This window comes from Rhamphochromis sp. 'chilingali' (assembly GCF_963969265.1).
Source record: "Rhamphochromis sp. 'chilingali' genome assembly, chromosome: 10".
Taxonomy (NCBI): Eukaryota; Metazoa; Chordata; class Actinopteri; order Cichliformes; family Cichlidae; genus Rhamphochromis; species Rhamphochromis sp. 'chilingali'.
This window is the reverse complement of record NC_137937.1, coordinates 28,640,748-28,660,019: the sequence shown is the minus strand read 5'-3', so window position 1 is coordinate 28,660,019 and position 19,272 is coordinate 28,640,748. Positions and strand designations below refer to the sequence as shown.

The 19,272-nt window shown below is 41.1% G+C and overlaps 1 protein-coding gene across 3 annotated transcripts; it reads left to right on the top strand.

The window, feature by feature from the left end:
* Positions 1 to 484: 484 nt before the first annotated feature.
* On the top strand, positions 485 to 19,059 carry hic2 (hypermethylated in cancer 2). Of its 3 annotated transcripts, none has more exons than XM_080895000.1 (2): positions 485 to 606; positions 11,378 to 19,059. In XM_080895000.1, the coding sequence occupies exon 2, from the start codon at positions 11,440 to 11,442 to the stop codon at positions 13,201 to 13,203; it is 1,764 nt and encodes a 587-aa protein (XP_080751126.1). In that variant the 5' UTR covers positions 485 to 606; positions 11,378 to 11,439; the 3' UTR covers positions 13,204 to 19,059. The 3 variants fall into 3 exon arrangements, with proteins under 3 accessions (XP_080751126.1, XP_080751125.1, XP_080751127.1); XM_080894999.1 differs by having other exon boundaries at positions 488 to 614; XM_080895001.1 differs by lacking the exon at positions 485 to 606 and adding an exon at positions 9,131 to 9,286.
* The last annotated feature ends 213 nt before the right edge of the window (positions 19,060 to 19,272 follow it).

The window sequence follows — 19,272 nt, the reverse complement described above, 5'->3', positions numbered from 1 at the left end:
TCACCAGTGCATTGCGCACCGAACTGGCATATTTTAGGAGTGAAGGCCTTTGCAGATAAAAGAGGATACACTCAACAGTCCGCTTTAAAACATACTACAGCTTTTCGTGTACAATCCCTTATGCCACATATAAAAATACCCCTCAAGTCTTAGTAAATCGATTCTAAAACTGCACATCACTTAACTCCCTTCTTCTATTTCTTTCCCCGTCACAGTCCCTTCATAGATTACACATATTACAAAATTAGTTTTAAAGTCAGGCATCTCACGGAGCATTTACCTGCACACAGCAGGATGGTAGGACTATAACTGGGTCGGTTTGCTCGGAGGAGAAGGCCTTAAGATGTTTGAACACAATGAAAGAAAATAGCACTCTTTGTTTCCTTCTGTGCCATCTTGCAGGTAAAGTTAGTAAGATTCCTGATGTAAAAAAGTGAAAACCCTCCCACATTAGGATGTTTTCACTGCTGCACTTTGGGGCTGGTTTCTATTCAAATGTGGGTCAGGGGTGAGGAAGCTAACGTCATAAGCTTGCAACATGGCGTCCCGAAGGCTGTGAGATGAGCAAGAGGATGGTAAAGACCGCTTGAGAACGACCATACCGATGTAAGAAGGTATTTAAAATGAATTCTTTCCTTTTGCCGCGGCGTGTAAATGTTTGTCGGAGCCGTATTTCTGTCGTTTTTTGATCGGATCGTTTCCTACCACCCACTGCAAGAATCGCAGAGGTTTTCGCTGTTACGCTGGTGTTTTTTTCCACGGCGTGCCAACAAAAAGGGGCTCTACCAGCCTGCTTGGCAAGCCGAGGATTCCCACATTATTTGTTCGAACATATCGCGGTCTCTGCCCAAACCTGTAACAATGCGCCGTTTGCGAACGATGTGCTCCTTTTATATTTTTAATTAGGCGTCGTGAGCTTACGAGAGATGTCCCACAGGACGAGTGTGTACCAAAGAATTACCAGGTTGGCAAAGCACATCAGGGGGACAGAAAGGGTCCACGGACGGCACGTCGCTACGTGGTATATGAACGCTAAAACGTTTCTACTCTTCACCTCATTTTCTCAGTTTTGCAGTCCAACGTGTTCAGTGAGTTGTTTACAAAATTGCAAGCTGATTAGTTGAATCTTTCTTTAAAACCAATCGCTTTCGCGTAAGCAGAGCAGATCTCTTCAGCTGGTATTGAATTGCACTTTGTGTGGTAAATGGAGCGGGGCAGATTCTGTGGATTTTGCGCATGTTTTTTTTTTTTGCGCAATCAGCTGATAGTCTTTGAGATGTTTGTAGATAGTATGGTACCACTTGTTTATTGTTTATATGTAGGTTAAGCCACTTTGGTCTTATGTGAGGCACATTAAAATCATTTAACTGGAGTGTCTTGCAAATATACCCATTAAAATGTTGGATGCATGCAGAGCCTGGTTTGAAACGTTGCTTTTTAAACGTCGATTCTAGCGATGCAGTGGGGTGTACGTTTTAGAAGCACTATAGGTGCGCTGGTGCTACCAGAGCTACCATCTTTGTAATCAGCTACAGCGTTGGTGTCACGTTACACTCTGACCTATAACTGCACTGTTTTATAGAAACACTGTTACACTGTCGTTGGTTTCTGTCAGTAAATAAGCATCCTCATTTTTTTTTTTTAAAAAGGCGGAAAAAAATCACACCAGTACGTTAATTACTTCATCATTAACTTAAAGTAAGCCAATAAAACAATGCATGTACTCGGGTGTGAAGGCGGATCTGCTCCTCATGATTACTGCTGTTAAAGTACCAAGGGGCATGGCGATAAGAAGGCATAAGAATGCCAGTAATGTGCGTTTCCTCGACTGGCTGCTGTTAACCAAAGTGTAGTTCTGTGGAAACATTTCCACTTTAATTAACAGTTGACGAAATGTACTTACCCCCTTGTAAAACGGCTGTAGAAAAATGGTCAGTTGTCTCATATTTTGCCAGTTGGTAGGGAAACGAATGTCTTTCATTTTACACATGATAAAATTATTTTGCACACATTTCCAGTAGCTCAGCTGCACATTAACTGTTTGTTTCTGCGATCATTGGTGTGAATTCATTTCAAGTTGGCATTGTTATCATTTTTTTCAAGCTCTTGCTTTGATAGTAGAGTAAAGGTAAGATAAAATCCAACTGTTTTCATGGCTTCTTTTTCTGGTTAGAGTTGCAGGGGACTGCAGCCTGTAATAAAAAGATTACATATAGGTGTAGCGCTCAGCTGCTCTGTCTGCCAACCTCAAAATTTGGCTGGAGGGGTAGCTTAGGTGTGTTTTTCAACAACACACCTAAAAGCTGTATTGTTAAGAACGGGACACATGCAAATGTGTATTGCACTTTATAATCCAATTTGGAAAAGCCTCTAAAGGAGAAATGGGACTCCTGGCTGTTATGCCTGAAGCACTTGATGATATCAGCACAGTAAAAGCACAGTGCTTTGATGAGCGAACTGCTTAATCCATTGTGTTTAAACCAGTCCATCTCATAAACCTTGAAGAAACTGAGTGAGACTATTGATCTCTTTACTTTTATAGAGTTGATCAAGTTTTACGCTGAAAATGGATTATGTGGGCAAGCTGGTCTCTCCAGTAAATCCTGTAAAATATTGTACAGTAACCGCTGTACTTTTTGATGCTTTTGTCAAATGAACATTTTAGGTCAGAGATCAAGTAGCAAGGGTCAAACAAATAAAAAATGACCAAGTCAAGTGGTCAGTGTGACTAGTTTCATTGATTACTATGGACTGCAGAGTGTGGCCTGGAGGGTAATTTGAGGTCTGTGTGTGTGCCTCATGATCGGCCAGTTGGTCTTGTCCTTTCTCTTTCTCAGCACACACATAGTGTATTGGATGCAGGCTTACAGCAGCATGTGTGGGCAGTGCAATACAGTAAGAAGGCTACTTAGGCTATATGTGCTGACATGTTGGATGGGGACTTATAGATTGTTCTGGGCTATTGTATCTATATGTAGCTGTCTGTTCTATTTGGTGGTTGCCTGTTCAGAGGCTGTTTGGTTTGTTCAGTGGATAAAGCACCTCGGGACAGGGTTGTTGTTGTTCTTTAAGAAGAAGAATGTGGAATGTAGTGCTGATAGCCAGAAGGTTGCGCAGTGTTTAACGGCTGAAGGAGGAGGGGGGGCTGGCAGGTCTGTAAAACCTTGGACCATACAAGATCTCTTACTCGCCCAACATGATGTCCTCAGTCAAAGCATTAGATATCAGGTCATGTGGGTTGGGGGTTGTTGTCTCGCAAGACAGAGGTCACTTTATCATACCAATCATATGTTCAGTTGTCGGTGAAGTGGCTGATTACTGCGCTTTTAGTGAGGGCACGCACTGTGATGTATGTGGGCACCAGTTACTAAACAGGATTGCTGGTGAAGGTCTCAGTGTTTATTTAGTTTTTTTCCTGAGGACATTCTAGATGAACACGATACTCAAGACACAGCAGAGATGCAAAGTTATTCATATTAAATCCATGGCAGCAGGAGAAAATGGTAGTTGGAACTCTTTCAGTGCATAAAGCAGATTCAGGTTTCATGTTTCAAATGAGAGTTTAACAAAGTCCTTTTTCAGCAATGAAAACTGTTACATATAGCCTCATCTTAAATTCCATTACCTCCAACTGCCAGATACTAAATGAACTAGTACTTTTCTGGTGTTTCTGACCACTCACAGCAGCGTTCCCATTATAAGCTATAGCCTCTCATTCACACAGATTCATATGGCACTCGATCCAATGCATACAGACACACACACTCACAAAACTGGGGATCGACTCACAGACCTGATTAGCAGACAGTAAGTGTTACCTCCTGGTAAAGAAATGAGTTAATACTGCATGTAAAGAAATTTAGACATAACCAATAGATACATCAGCTAGTTTGAATTTTTTTTTTTTTATAAGACTATCATCTTAGTCAAAATCAGTCCCTTACAGTTACAAAGAAATAAACCACTTATATGTAGACTTTAAATCTCTCTTTTTAATCTGTGTTTTTGCGTTTTAACCCGTACTAACAAGAGAAACATCAAGTTTAATAACAAACGAATGTCTCTATAAATATAAGAGAAATGTACTATGCAAAATCTACTCATGACATTTTTCTTCTAGCGCTGTATTTTTAGTCTTGCACTTGCATCTACACCCCACGTTTACAAAACAGCTGAAAAACTAGAGTTACTAAATCATCTCATTAAATGAGTTGATGACAATTTATAAAATAAAAATTCATCTGGCACTGGTTGCTGTTGTTTTATTAGCTAAGATTACCTCCAGATATCATTCATACCACAGAATAAATTGATTCATTTCCCATTTTAAAGGTATGTGGTAAGGAAAAAAGGATTTAATCTCATTTTTTTTCAAAAAATCAGCAAACTTCTCCTCCTCCTCTTCCCTGGTGTTACACGACAATCTATGGTCTGAATGCCAGCATAGCTGTGTAAGGTTTTAGGATGTACACATGTGGCCACAGCTTTCTGATCGGTGATAAACAGAATGAGGTTCTTGTCATTCCACTGCACTGTGGGCAGGACTTGTTTATCTTGCTTAACTATTGAACTCCTCACTGGAAGTGTTCACCCAAACTGTCAGGGTACTGTAGTTCACATACATACTATAATCATGCACCTGTTCACCCAGCAGTCCAGCAGTTCTGAAAAACGGAATGTTCCAAAAACAGGACAGAACCGATTTGACCTATTGAGCTTTTTCTAATAGCAGGATATGTCCTCTGCAGCTTTTCTGAAAAGATTACATCCAGAATGGATCCAGCACTAGATGCACTTAAAAATCTACCACTGAGCCTGCAAGTTTAGGCAGGCTATTTCAAGAAATGACTGAAGCTAGTGACTTTATATGTCATCTTTACCTTCTATATTCTGTCTTATGCCTGCATTGCCAACTTGCCTAAAAGACTTGATCTTACTACAAGTGAATGATTTTATTTTATTTTTTAATTAAACTGTAAAAAGGTTTTAGATTGAAGGTTGTGGTTTGTTTTTTTTTCGTTGTTTATTGTGTAAATCTGAAGCTTTTTCTGAATCTAACCAAGTTGAGTTTTGTGGAGCCTTTGCTGTAATGTGATTTCTGAAACTTTATGGAAACAGGAGAGACCTGATTTTTGGATCATGTATATGCCTAACAGATGTTCTAAATGAAGTTTTAAATGTGTGTGCGTGATAGAGTAATGCAGTGTAAAGGCCGTGTAGCAGGATGAAAAAACAAAACAACGTGCGTCTTTGTAACCAATCAAATGAGACTAAAATGGAAATGATTATGTTAATTTGCATGACTAACTAGCATTACATATCACCTGTAATAAAATACTGTGAGCTGCCCTGCTGCACAGCTCTGCTAAGAAAAGAATTTAATTCATTGTCAGAAATGGTTTAGAGCAACCTGATAAATCTTCAATGTGTTTCGTATGTAGCTCACATGTAATGTCTGTTAAGAGCATACATAGTAGTTAGCTTTTTTTTTCTTTTTTTTTTTTTTTTTTTAAATTAACTGTTTACTTTAATCTCATTTTATTATGAGCTGTCCTTCCACAGCTGGTCCTTGCTGTACCCATGAGTCCTGCATGGACCAGCCTTACCCATGCAGCAGTGTCAGCCATGTTGAAATGGCTCAGAGGTGGTTGCTTGGTGTTTGTATTTCAAACTGGCTTTGTACCATCCCCCCCAACCCCTCCCCCACTCTCTCTGCCCACCAGCATACTCTGTTTGTGTGTGTGCACACACAACACATGCACACATCTAACACACACACACACACACACACACACACACACACACACACACACACACACACACACACACACACACACACACACACACACACAGTGAGGCCTTTTGCTCCTGCCCTTGATTGCCTCTCATTCTGTGTCTACTTCAATCGTTCCTACCTATCTGTCTCTACCACTGATCCTTTTATGCAGGTTCTGATGTTGTGTGATGGCAGTTCTACAAACCCAGTACTAGGGCTGGGCCATATTATACCGTTCACGGTAATACCGTTATAATGTTAGGCAACGATAGGAAAATGAAATATCGCGATAGAATGGGAGTAAAACGCGCATGCGCAGTGCCTTTGTTTTCATACGCACATGGCCGATTGTTGAGTGAAACTGATGAACCAGAATTGGTTTGTAAAAATGGTGCAACTTCCGTGATGTGGAACTGGTTTGGTGTTTGTCTGTCAGATACACAACAAAGCACATTTTTTTGCAGAACATGCAAGCGGCCGTCGTTATTGTCATATTTGTCAGACTAAGATGCTCTTAAATCTGGGAGTAATCTGGGTCCTAAACTCCGTATACTTCAGGTCAAACAACACTGCAGCATCACTTGGAGTTAAAAACTGTCTAAATTCTTTCATCTTTAATAAAACGATCAGCATTGCTGCTTTACCAGGTGTAACTATAAAGTTTAACTTCCAGGCATCCATGAAAACAAAAGTTATTACATTTAACGGAGTTAGAAGTTAGCAGGAAGCTAGCGGAAGTTAGCTCGCTAGTTTCGCTAGTTACCTAAGCATGATATTGCATGTTCTGACTGAGAGATTTCTGAAAAAAATCAAACGTACAGCTCTGCTATCACTTCCAACATAAATGAAGACAGGAAACTAAACAGCAGTGACGTTTGTAGGGTTACTGAAGTTGGGCTAGCTGGTATATAATGATGTGCTACGTGATCGCTAGCGACACAGCTATGTTAGCATAACATAAACAGTGAAGCTGGAGGACGAACACTAACACTTTTCCACTTATAAAAGTTAACGTGAAGGTTCTTCATGGTTAGAGACAAATGCAATCGCATGGCAGGATGCTGTAAACGGACCAAACTTCAGTCAGGAGAACAACTGAGATAATCCATCCACAATACGAGGTTAGTCATTAATATACTGCAACAACATGGGAATAGAGCAGCTGCCAGAGAATTCAACATTAATGAAACAATGGTACAGAAGTGGAGGAAGCAAGAAGAATGAGTTTAATAAAGTTTGATTTATCTGACTGCTTTGTTTCGCTTAATGTGCCTTATAATCCCGTGCACCTTATGGTCCAAAAAATACGTACTGCACACTGCAGTTTAATGTTGCAAAGCACCTCTTTTTAACTTCAGTGGATATTATACATGGTTATGCTCAGGATATGTCAGCCCATTTCTACTGGAAATGCCTTTTGGTTAAACTTTCAGCAAGGAATTTGCATTTGCACTGTTACATTTTTATAAAGCTTTAATGTACATAAAAACCAGCTTCTTGTTTAAGTGAAAATAAATGGAAGGTTGTCTTTTTGCGCTAGTAATGTTGTGCAGTTGTATTTTGTCTCGCATCAATTATATCGTCAGTTATATCGTTATCGCAAATTTTCAAATATATATCGTGATAAATATTTTTGGCCATATCGCCCTGCTCTACCCAGTACTATCTCTTGCTTAAATGAATCTCTGTGAAAGAAGCCCCAATTAAACAAAAGTTGCATGTAAAATCCTGGTCAATCCTGATTTCTATTGGTTGTTAGCAGATGACCTTTCACAGCAGTAGGGTGTGTTTTGTTATTGCACCACAGGACTTTGGCTCACCTCTGCCTTCTCTTGGCTTTTTTACTCTGTGTTCAGGAGATTAGTGCCACAGCTCTCTGTCACCTTTGCTACATGAACACCGACTTGCTGTTGGATCTATATGCGCTGGAAAATTGTAAGCAGAAACAGGGGTGGTAAATAAAGTCAAACCTGATCATCCAAATTTCAGGTGTAACCAGTTTTAATTCAAAGGTTGACATTAATTCAGTGCCCAGGGCTCTTTGACTCGTTCTACTTTACAATCTGCACACGCATGCATGAGCCTTGCCGTGTTTGTGAGTTGTGTGTAAACCTCTCTTCTCATCTCCTGATCATCAGGCTCCTGACACAAGTCAAGGTTGAGGATAAGTAGCAGGGCGCTTTGTTTCTTCTCTTTTTTTTTTTTTAAGATGAGTTTGCCCCTATCATTATGTCATAGTTTTTGAAGAGGTTACACTGCAGGGAATGGTAAGCTGATCTACTGTGTGTGCTCAAAGACAACAACCTCCCTGGGCTGAATTTAGTTGGTATGTTGTAGGGTGTTCAGCCAGAGAGAGAAGTCTTTCTTACAGCCCTTCTAAACCAGCTATCATGCTTTCTCTCCAATGAGCTACCAGCCTTTTTGTGTAGGGCTTAAAACTATGGTGATCGAACCCTGCAGACTGCTTTCTAACTTACTAATATTATCCATAGAAACTAGTCTTTTGGCATGCTGGAAATAGTATTATTTTTTTGCTGTTTTTGTCAGTTGATACATCATCCCTGACTCTAACTGCGGAGTTAAACGGGAACAGTGGTGTGGTTTGTAGTATTGAAATGTTTCTAGGTGGAAAGGGTGCCATGCAGTCACACTTGGAGCTACATTCATGGTGCAGGCCTCTCTGTCCCCTGTGGTATCATGCCTCTTTTTCCTGGGCAGCATCGTTGGAAGGTGAGCCGGGCCTACACGTGTCCTACCCTAGCTGCATATAGATCAGCCATAATCCATTAGCGGCTCCCTGGAATCCAGCCGGCACAGCACAGCAATGGAGGGGCCAGGGGGAGAGGGTAGCTGGGTGGGTGATGGAGGGGAGGAAAGGGAGACAACGAGGGATGAGAGGTGGAGGGTGATGGGGGAGGGCTTTTTTTTTTTTTCTTTCTTTCTTTTTTTTTTTCTCTCCTGAACTGGCTTCTCTACTGTGAGCCCAGCCCCCTTTTATGTTGGTCCGCTGGAAAAGCCTCTTGAATCCCCCCATAAAGCCTGCAGAGGTGTGCGTGCGTGTGTGTGTATGTTAAGAGAGAGACTTGATATATGGCTTCCTGGCTGGCATCACAGTAGAGGCCCTTCTTTCTCTAGTAGCCCTCTTCTCCATTACCGCCTGCAGGGCTGAGTGCCGTAAACTCCCCTAGCTTGTTGTACGATTAACACATCTGGGTTGTGCTTTTCAGAATAGCTCATTATGATTTACATTGGGGACAGGACAGTGAGCTGTTCCTGGGATGTGTCTGCATGCCTGGTGAAAGGCTGGTGAGGGCTGGAAGATAAAGAGAAAGGAGAGGTACAGAGGAGAAACGGGGGAGGGGAAGAAGATCGTGAGTAGAAGTGTCAAAGCAGAGGAGGCAAGCCCAGGCCTGGACCTGGGGGTAATGATCACTTCAGCTGATTGTATCAGCTAGTCTGTGACAGAGTCAGCTTGGCTACATACCGGATACACTCAGCACTCTTTACCAGGTTAAAATTTTAACCTTCTTGTTCTTTGATGGTGTTTAATTTTGACTATAATAATGGGTGGTCATTACCATCCTTAACAAGTCTCTTATGTCTAGTGTGCCATCTTCTTTAGTGGTACTTTGTTTTTCTCTGTAGTATTTGAAGGGATACTGGAGGGCCTTAGCCAGGATATGTATGTCTTTGTTTAACGCTGTGATGGACTCCTTAGTTGTGCTTACTTACTGTGCAGTTAAAACTATTTTAAACAGATACAGTTACTTGAATTTTAACTTATGCTTTTGCCCTGATGGCGTTTTGAGGACAATTGAGGATAATTCACATCTATTACAAACTGAAATATTCTTTAAAAGCTTTGCTTTGATCTAAGACCAGGTCAAATGCCAGTAGTAATGTGTCGTTATCAGTACCTGATATTTAGTTTGTTGCTTTCAGCTGTTCGTTGCCGTTTTTCCTGCTACTGCATATCTCATACCTACAGCATTATACAGAAGCTGTATGATTGTTGAAGTTAGGTTAAGGAGATGGTATACACAAGGAGAGAAATTCAGAATTTTTTTTGATAATGTGTGCTTTAATTTTACTAAAAGGTATCTAAGGGCATCATGCTTAAGATATATTAACCTAGAATAAGTTCAAGTTAAACTATAGAGCTAATGTAACTACCTCGGTCGATAGTTACTACGTATGTCATTAATATAGTTCGTTTTGGTCAATTCATATTATTGAATCAATATTAATATTGTCTCCTCTTTTACTGGTGTCTTAACTCTAGAATGTTTTTTTAATCTGGTGATCTGTGCACAATATTGATATCAGCTGGTATTTTTGCCCATAGAGTCAGGATTTTGAGCACAAATTAAACCATGTTATTGTTTATTTACAGTAAAAATGATTTTTTTTTATTTTTTTATTCAAATGTTGATTCATCCACTGTTTGAGATGTGCACACTGCAATCACTAAACAACATGCAGATCCATTTCAACCCTTGGTGCTGGGTGTTTTTAAATGTGATTTCAAAGCTCTTGCTTGGCACTTAAAATGGCAATTTCTACATGTGTTTGACTTGAATTAAACATTTCTTTGTCTTAGATTGTAATCTCTTGTAGTATGGCATACCCTGTTGTGGTTATTGAAAATTTGTGTTGTCTAAGCTTGCCTGTGGCTTTGAGGGAACGTTAAACATGGACAGACTGCTGCCTCAACCAAATCATACCACTGATATTGCCCTCAGAAGTTTTGCATCTATTGCATTAACACAAAATGTGTGTTTGTAGAGAAAACTAGAAATAGAAGTACTGTGGTGTGTACCATTAGGCCATCAGTATGTTGTTTAGCAGTGAATTGGATTCACTCGTCCTATTTCCATAAATAAGGGCCCCTCTGGAGGATCGAGTGGTGCTGTCCTTGCCTTGGGGCCACACCCTCCCCCTCCTCTCTTGCCCAAGCGCCTGTGTAGTTTTTCTTGCTCAGGTGTCACCTAATCCCCCCCCCCCCAGCCCTGCTCTTCCACAGATCTCCAACCCCCAGACAATAGGGCAGGGCTGACATTACCATGACCTAATGGAGACTAGAGTTAGCTGAGTTTCCAGAGAGGGCATCCCATCGAAACTAGTTACTCTGGTGAGATAGTGGAATGAGGCAACTTAGGAAAGAAGTTACTTTACCCATTCTTGTCCTCCACCCCTACGACCTTTGTGCCAGATAAGTGGTAATGTGTACAGTCAGAACTTGATCCATGTAGGGTTACAGTTTGTTTAAAAAGAAAAGTCGGACACAGAGAAGGTTCCAGTTTCTAAGCAGCTGTGTGATTATATGGCATGCACTGCTAACAGTTTGCTAATTTCCCAGTGAGCTCAATTTTGCCATTAGAGAAGCGTTAGCTAAGCCTTTACAGCACATTGCTTATTCAGCCTTTTTTTTCCCCCTCATCCACCGCCAATGCCACTAAATATTGATTTTTGCGTTATCTGTTAAGAAACACCACTCTTTATTTCTTTTCTCAATAACCCATTATTTTTATGTGGTTTCAGTGTAATAAAACTATTTTTTTTAATGTAATACTGATCATGTCCTTGTTTTGTTTCTTTCAGCTTGAGGTGGTGCACGTGTAGGAAGAGAGAGACGAGAGAGAGGGGAAAGAAGGGCGGAGGAAATGGAACTGCCAAATCATGCCAAACAACTGCTGCTGCAACTCAACCAACAGAGAGCCAAGGGCTTCCTGTGTGATGTTATCATTGTGGTGGAGAATGCTCTCTTCCGTGCCCACAAGAACATCCTGGCGGCAAGCAGCATCTACTTTAAATCTTTGGTCCTCCATGACAACCTCATCAACCTCGACACAGAGATGGTTAACCCCTCGGTATTCAGACAAGTTCTTGACTTCATCTACACTGGGAAGCTACTGTCCTCATCAGACCAGAGCAATGAGCAGAACTTCAGTGCCCTCTTAACTGCAGCCAGCTACCTCCAGCTCCACGACCTTGCTGCTCTGTGCAGAAAGAAGCTTAAGCGCAATGGTGGGAAACCCCTGCCAGGTAAACCCTCCACTCCAGGTCCCCTTAGCCGCTTGCGTCTAAACAACCAGCGGCTTTCCTCTTCTACCCCTACTGGCCACAATAACCACTATCCTCCAACCCTTTCCGATGCCGACCAGCCACAGCCAGATGAAGGCCTTCGGGACAAGCTCTCAGATGACGAGATGTTTGTTGGCACCTCTGGGAAGAACGGGAATGGGGGGAATGGAAGCAGTAATGGTAACCTCAGCAGCGGAGGAAGTGCGGGGGAACCGGACCTTGGACTAGACCTCTCCAAGAAGAGTCCACCCTCTGCGGGCACAGCCACAGATGCCCTCAGCCCACACAGCAACTCCCAAGGATCCCCTCAATCTGCCTCAGTATCGACAACCAACAGTGCCTCACTGGATGATTCGTCTACCACCTTGCCGGGTGCAGACACCTGCATCTCAGAGACCATGGACCTCAACTCCTCCTCTAAAACCTCAGAGGAAATCCAAAACCAGCCAGAGGGTCCTCCACCACAGAAAAAGTCCCGACAGGGAGCTCGAAAGAATGAATGGCCTAAGAGAGAGGCTTCAGGGTTGAAGTCTGAAGATCACAGCAGGCCCCTGGTTAATGGGGTAATTGTTGGTCCTAAAGATAGCCGCTCATCTGGGATTGGAGGTGGGAGTGGGAACAGCTTCACATCTGACCAGTCCTTCCAGTGTAAGGACGAGGAAGAAGGAGGAGAGAATGGCCAGGATCACAGTGAGGAAAGTGGTCAGAGTGATGGAGAGACTGCAGGAGGTGGAGGGGGAACAGCAGGGGGGCACCACAGCGCCAACTATGTGTACAGGCAGGAAGGTTTTGAGCCAGCATTTGGAGACAACCTCTATGTGTGTATTCCCTGTGGTAAGGGTTTCCCCAGTTCTGAACAGCTCAATGCTCATGTGGAGACGCATACTGAGGATGAGCTCTACATCAAAGAGGAGGGAGGAACCTTTGTGAAAGAGGAAGATGAGGAGGAGGCCGAGGACCTTTCTGCCACTGTAGGTCCTTCTACCTTTGGTTCTGAAACGCGCCCGTTCAAGTGTACAGTGTGCAGTAAGAGCTACAAAGACCCAGCAACCCTGAGACAACATGAAAAGAGTCACTGGCTGACCAGGCCTTTCCCCTGCAACATCTGTGGCAAAATGTTCACCCAGAGGGGAACCATGACACGCCACATGCGTAGCCACCTCGGCCTGAAGCCATTTGCATGTGAAGAGTGTGGCATGCGCTTTACACGCCAGTACCGTCTGACAGAGCACATGCGTGTCCACTCTGGAGAGAAGCCGTATGAATGCCAGCTATGTGGGGGGAAGTTTACCCAGCAGCGCAACCTCATCAGTCACCTGAGAATGCACACCTCACCCTCTTAGAAATGCATCAAGCCAAAGAACTCTGGGAATAGAAAATACAAACCTTTTCTCCATCGCAAAAGCAAAGAAATGCACACATACACATAGTTCTACATATTAATCCAGTTTATGATGCCCTGGCTAAGTGAATGATGTAGCCGTTAGCCACAGTGTGCTCTTGGTGATGGTGGGATCTTGTTGATGCAAGGATTCAGTTGTTGTTTATATCGAACAACGTCTGCTCACCTCTCAGGAGCTCTAAAGGGACAGTTTACTGCTGTCTCTCTCCAAAGTCACAAAGCAATGGTGGAGTTGCATAACGTCTGGTCTGTTAAATGTGAATGTGGGTACTGATATAATGTCAAGCCTCTCACTTCATACCCTTCAGCAGCTTTTCTCTCTTCTACCTTTGAGTCTCTGAAGTTTTCAGATGACTCAAGAGTCCCCTGTGTACTCCAGTGCTACTTTGACCAAAAAAAACCACGTGCAAACAATACTGGCAATAATTCAGCAAAAAGATTATTTTAACCCTGACAGCTTTATATGCTTCGTTGTGTTGGTTGGTGATGGGTATCTGTATATAAAGCCCTTTTCAGACATGGGATATGTAACATTGCTCGCTACCCCAATCTGTTAAAGTGATGGCCTTCTGGCATACAGACATGATGACTTCTACATCCATATTTCTCACAGTTATACCGTCATAGATGTGAAGGTGATGAAGAGAGTTGCTAGATTTGGCAAAAAATCCCAATCATGATTATTTTGGTCAGTATTAAAAAATTTATTTATTTTGCACAGTTGTTTCCAAACGATTGTGTAAAATAAATCAAACTATACACAGTTTTTACAGAGGATTTCATTTAAATCGGAATATAATGTAAAATAATAAGGCTTGAAAAGAGTTGAGGTGGTGGGCCATTAGGAATAAAGAGCTCGAACTTTTGGCAAGGAGCAAAACTGTACTACTGTAAAGGAAAGCAGTGCACTCAGGAACACAATGTAAAATCTTAGAAACAAAAACAAACACAGAAAAGTAATTTTTTTTTCTTTGCCAATTTTGTTTTTGTAGTTCTCTTTGCCACTGACACTAAGTGTGCCTGCTAAATAGTGCTGCTGCATGGGCTGTACGCCACCGCTTTCCCCCAGAAAGATCTCTCCTCAGGATTGGGAACAGCAAAACTGTATTAGAGAGTAATTGTTTTCATCTTACTACCACAAAGAAGCAGATCTGGTGGGATAAAATGCAGTTATGTGCATGTTATTGTTTTTCTTATGGGCTAAGCAACTCACATCTACGCAGGTGTTCAGTCACAATCTCATGTCTGCATGCATTCAGACTTCTGCTGTGTTAAAAGCTACACATAAACGGTATCTAATGCGAATTCTGTCACTACTTTTACAGAGAAGTAACTTGGTGTGCTCATTGAGGCACTCAGAAAACATGTCTGAAAGGGGCTTAAGAGGAGGGGTAACTGGGTTTGGGACCATCTCCATGCTTTAACTGGAAGTTCTTGAAAGAAGGTTCACGTTGGAGGACACTGATTTAAGTTTTTGTTTCACAGATGACAAACACTCAGTCTTCTCTACAGCTGTTTGCATTAATATAGAGAAGATTTTCATTGTTTTCAGATTTGCCTGCTAGTGCTCCCAGGAATGAAACCTGGTTGGACAGATGAACCCTTGAGGTACTTGTTTTTTGCTTAAACAACTTGTCATGTTTCAGTGAATGTTTAAACTGGAAGGTCTTGGGACTTTTCTTGTGGAGGGGAGGGATCTGGGTTGGGTTGGGGCAGGGCAGGGCGGGGCGGGTGGTTTCATGGGGATAAGGTGAAGAGGGTGTTTTTAGACTGAGCGTTATGTTCAGTGGGTACGTTTATTTTTCTGTCTGTATAGCTTTCCTCCCCTCAGAAAAAAGAAAAGTCTATTTATGTAGGCTTGTGACCTCTCTACCTCTGATTACTCTTACAAACTCTATGTTGATTAGTTGAAAGTTCCTATGTAATTAATTGTAAAAAGTGTGTAGATTATGGTAAGTTTTTATCTAATGCTTTAACCTGCCCATCTCTCAACACAGGTTTTTAATGCTTATAGATTTTACACATTAATATTGTTTTTAGCTGTTGTTTGTACTTGTCAGATATAGCTTTTGGGTGCCCTGTTCATTGTGGCTCCACTTCAAAGTGTACTGTAGCTTCCAGCCTGGAGCAACTAGTGCTTAGTTGGTTAGTTTAGATATATAGAGTTCCAAAGATCTTATGAATGTTGAGGAGAACAGAGCTAACTAACAAACTTTGCTAGACAAGTTCATAACCAAAGTTTTTAAAAAGATGTACTTAAGATATATAGCATACTAAATTATTTCACTTTTGATTTCTTTTTGCTGTATAAAACAAATTATGAATTATATTCAAAGTCCAGAGAAAGAAATCCACTCTTTTGATGGAGTTTTTGGCCAATGACTGACAAAGGGTCTTGTGGATTGCAAGGAAAGCTTGTGCTGATTGGTGGGCTGGTATGACGTAAACTTTACCACCCAAAAAAATTGGTAAAGTTTATTTTAAAAAAAACAAAACAAAAACATGTTCCCTGAACATGTTTCCTGTTTCCTTTTCATTTATATCCAGAGTCCTTATCACTTTATATTCCATGACTTTAAAAACAGGACTTGATGACATTTTATGTGTTCTGTTCAGACCAAAAAAGAAAAAAGAAAAAAAAAAGAGAAAATATAATCAGAATTTTAATGTGAAGTTCAACTTAATTGTTTTGGTTTTGTTTTTTTGTGAGCCAGACATGTGAAAACTTGTAATAAGAAGGGAGAAGCAGAGATGCACTGGACAGCTGGACAACTCGCTGGTCTCTTGCGGCATCCTTTTGTTCCTGATTGTATTCCATTATACCACAGAATTAGTTTTAACTTATTTTTAAACTATTTCAAGCTTTACCTCATTGTAAACAATGACAAGTTGAGAATGGCCCCCCGTTGTCTCTTCTGTTTCACTCAAACCTGTCCAGTGTATCGCCTCTTAACAGTTACTGTAGAGTATGAACCCTCACTACAAGTTTTTTTTTATTTTTTATTTTTATAGGCATTCCTCTGTTATGTTGGTTTACCTGTCCTCATGATTATTTTTTTTGTAATTCCTTTTCGTCCTCATGTTATGGTCTGTGAAATGTTTGATTATTATAGGGATGCAGCTGCAGTTACACAAACATCACTACCGTTTTAAGGTACCTGCGTCTTGGGCTCCCAGACTTGTTACTTATGTTGGATGTTGGTGTCTTGTTCTTAGGCAGTTGCTGTTTAGTGATTGCATGGTACATCTGAATTTTTCACACTCCTCGATCCCCACCCACCCATTCCTAGATCCACAAACGTGTTATTTATCGCCTGATACATTGTTGCTTGTGACCTCTTCTAGCCGAAGAGGGAGTCCACAATGCATTGCCTTCAGACGTTGTTGTACTCGCAGCCCTTACTGCAGTACAGTGTAATGTCTGTAATGCAAAAGGTGTTTTGTACTACACGATCTCTAGCCATCTCTGCAAAGGTTTTTGCAGCTGCATTTGAATGCTTGCTTGTTCGACGTAACGAAGAAAAAAAAAAAAGGAAAAAAAAAAACATACTACGAACTCCAAACTGTGACCATGCTACTATTACTACTATTATTACTACTATTACTACTACTATTCAAATACTTCAGGGATTGTTCTGCATCTGTGAATGCAGACTCTCAGCTACATTTGTAAAATATAGCATTGTATCAATTTCTCTGTATTTTGATCATGGGAAAAGCAAAACACTAGTTTCATATTTAAGACAAACAGGGGGCTACTTTTTTTCAACTAACACAAAAAGCCTTGACAAAGGTGAGGCAGCTCAAAACAAGTCTACGTTTTAGTTAGTAACACACTATGTTCAGAAATAGTTGCAACGTTGTACAAAGAACTAAGAGAAAAAAAAAAAGCTCATACCCAAATCCACAAACTATTTTTTAAACCAAAGCACATTTGAATGATTATGGAACCATGTGTGGCTCTAAAAAGAAACATATGTATTTATCTCATTGTTTACATAAACTTTTACAGTTTTACAGACCTCAGTCGAGGCTCGGCCAGTTAGGGAGATGGTTTTGTGTGCGTTATCATTTTTTCTTTTCTTTTTTTTTTTGTGAAAGATGCTTTTCCACAGAGGTTGCTGCCAAAACAAAAGCATAGCGTTAAACATGGAGTGAACTACTGCATATTCAATTAAGGGGAGGGTGTGTGGTTTTAGGGGCACTCCCCACCCCTCCCCTCCCTGCCAGCTGGCTTTGGGATGACCCTGCGCCCCAATCCTCCTGCCCTCTGGCCTGTCTTCAGATGGGACCACAGAAAGTGTGTTTGGGGGGGGGGGCTGTGCATCCTTGACGTATTAATCAAAAGGCATTGTTAGTCAGGGTCTTTAGCTCAATGTTTGTCTCTTTGTTTACCCAAATACACTCGAGGAATACCTCTGCTGCTTGGGTCTCTTAATATGTAGGTGTGGGTGAATGATGCTTGAATATTTTGGGTTGTTTTCGTAGTCCGACGTGGTACATCTCTTATGCTGGCGGTTCTTGAAACCTATCTGGAGAATGTAGCTTTGATTTGTTCACTGCATGTAAACAAGCCTATCTGGTAGTCTTAACTGTGAATGTTATTGTCAGTTTTCTGCTTTTATGATGTTGTTTTGAAACTTTTTTTTAAAGCTGCCTGTGTTCTGTGGGTAAAAGCAGCACAAAACTCTGGCTGGCTGAGCCTCAAAGAAAGTTGGTGCAAACACTTATTGACAGTGTTCTTATTTTTTTTTTTTTTTTTTTTTTTAATCAAATGTCTATTGTCAGTGATGAATGTATTTATTTCTGGGCCTGCCCTCACCTTTTTCAAAGAATTTGCTCAGTGTGTGAGACTGAGGTGGAGGCAGGACCCCCCCCCCCCCCCCCCCCCTTTTTTTTGTTTTGTTTTGTTTTTTTGTTTTGAGGATTTCAAGCTGAGAATCAAAACTAAGACACAAGACATAGCCATTAACCACAATCTGTGAAGCTGACCTTATTTGTGGGAGAATCGAATTTCTTTTCTTTGTTTCGCTTCCTTTTTTTATTTTTTATTTTTTTTAACTCAAAAACAAAATGGTCTATGGCATTAATTATCTGCTCTGTAATACCTGACAGTCTGTAGGGTTTTTAGTTCAAGTAAGTCACTATGGGTGTTTTATTTTATTTTTATTACATTTCTTTTGCCCATTTGTTCTTGAGGTCTCACTGAATGACTGCACACCAGTGGAAGTAAACCCTGTGTGTGCGTGTGTGTGTGTGTGTGTGTGTGTGTGTGTGTGTGTTTCTGTGGACACAGACAGGACGCTGTCCCTGCCTGTGCAGCGCAGAGGCTACTGTATCTTTTCGAGCTTGCTATCCCTGGGTGTTGCCATCCTGCTGACATTTTATGTATATTTTAAACAAACAAACAAACACACAGCAGAAATGTGCACGTAACCCACAGATCTCTCCTCTCAGCCGTCGTTTTCCTCTCAACCATTGTTACATTTCTTCTATTAAACCACTTGCCGCTACTCCTTTTTTTTTTTTTTTTTAAATCTAACTACATAATGTTTTTAGTATCTGTAAGTTTAACATCAGAGGATTTTTAGAAACGTTGAATATGATAGCTTTACTAAGTGCACTTTGTATGTTTTTCAAGGTCTTTGGGAAAACCCAGATGCTCTCCCATCAGTTCCGATTTAACTGACGGTTTATTCTTTCTTTCTCTTCTTACCTCATCTATGTTGCTGTGTTTGTTGAGCTACCATATCAATATGCAGTTGCTTTTGTTTTAAAAAAAAAAAAAAGCTTTAAAGTGACATATTCAAAGCGGGAAACTCACCAGAGAGACCGTACTTGGCTTTAAACTTCCAAGTTTCCATCTCATTTTTCGTCGTCATTAACTTCTGCCATCCTCTCCAGGCATTTTCTCTAGTAGAGGGGCTGGTCTGTCTAGATATTATGGAGATTCTTCTTCTTACCTTGACAGACTTAACCAAAGCCACTTTTAAAATGGCCTCCAGTGCCA

Bases quoted from the DNA above. Each gene is read 5' to 3' on its own strand.
- hic2 (XM_080895000.1), top strand. From the start codon at position 11,440: ATGGAACTGCCAAATCATGCCAAACAACTGCTGCTGCAACTCAACCAA.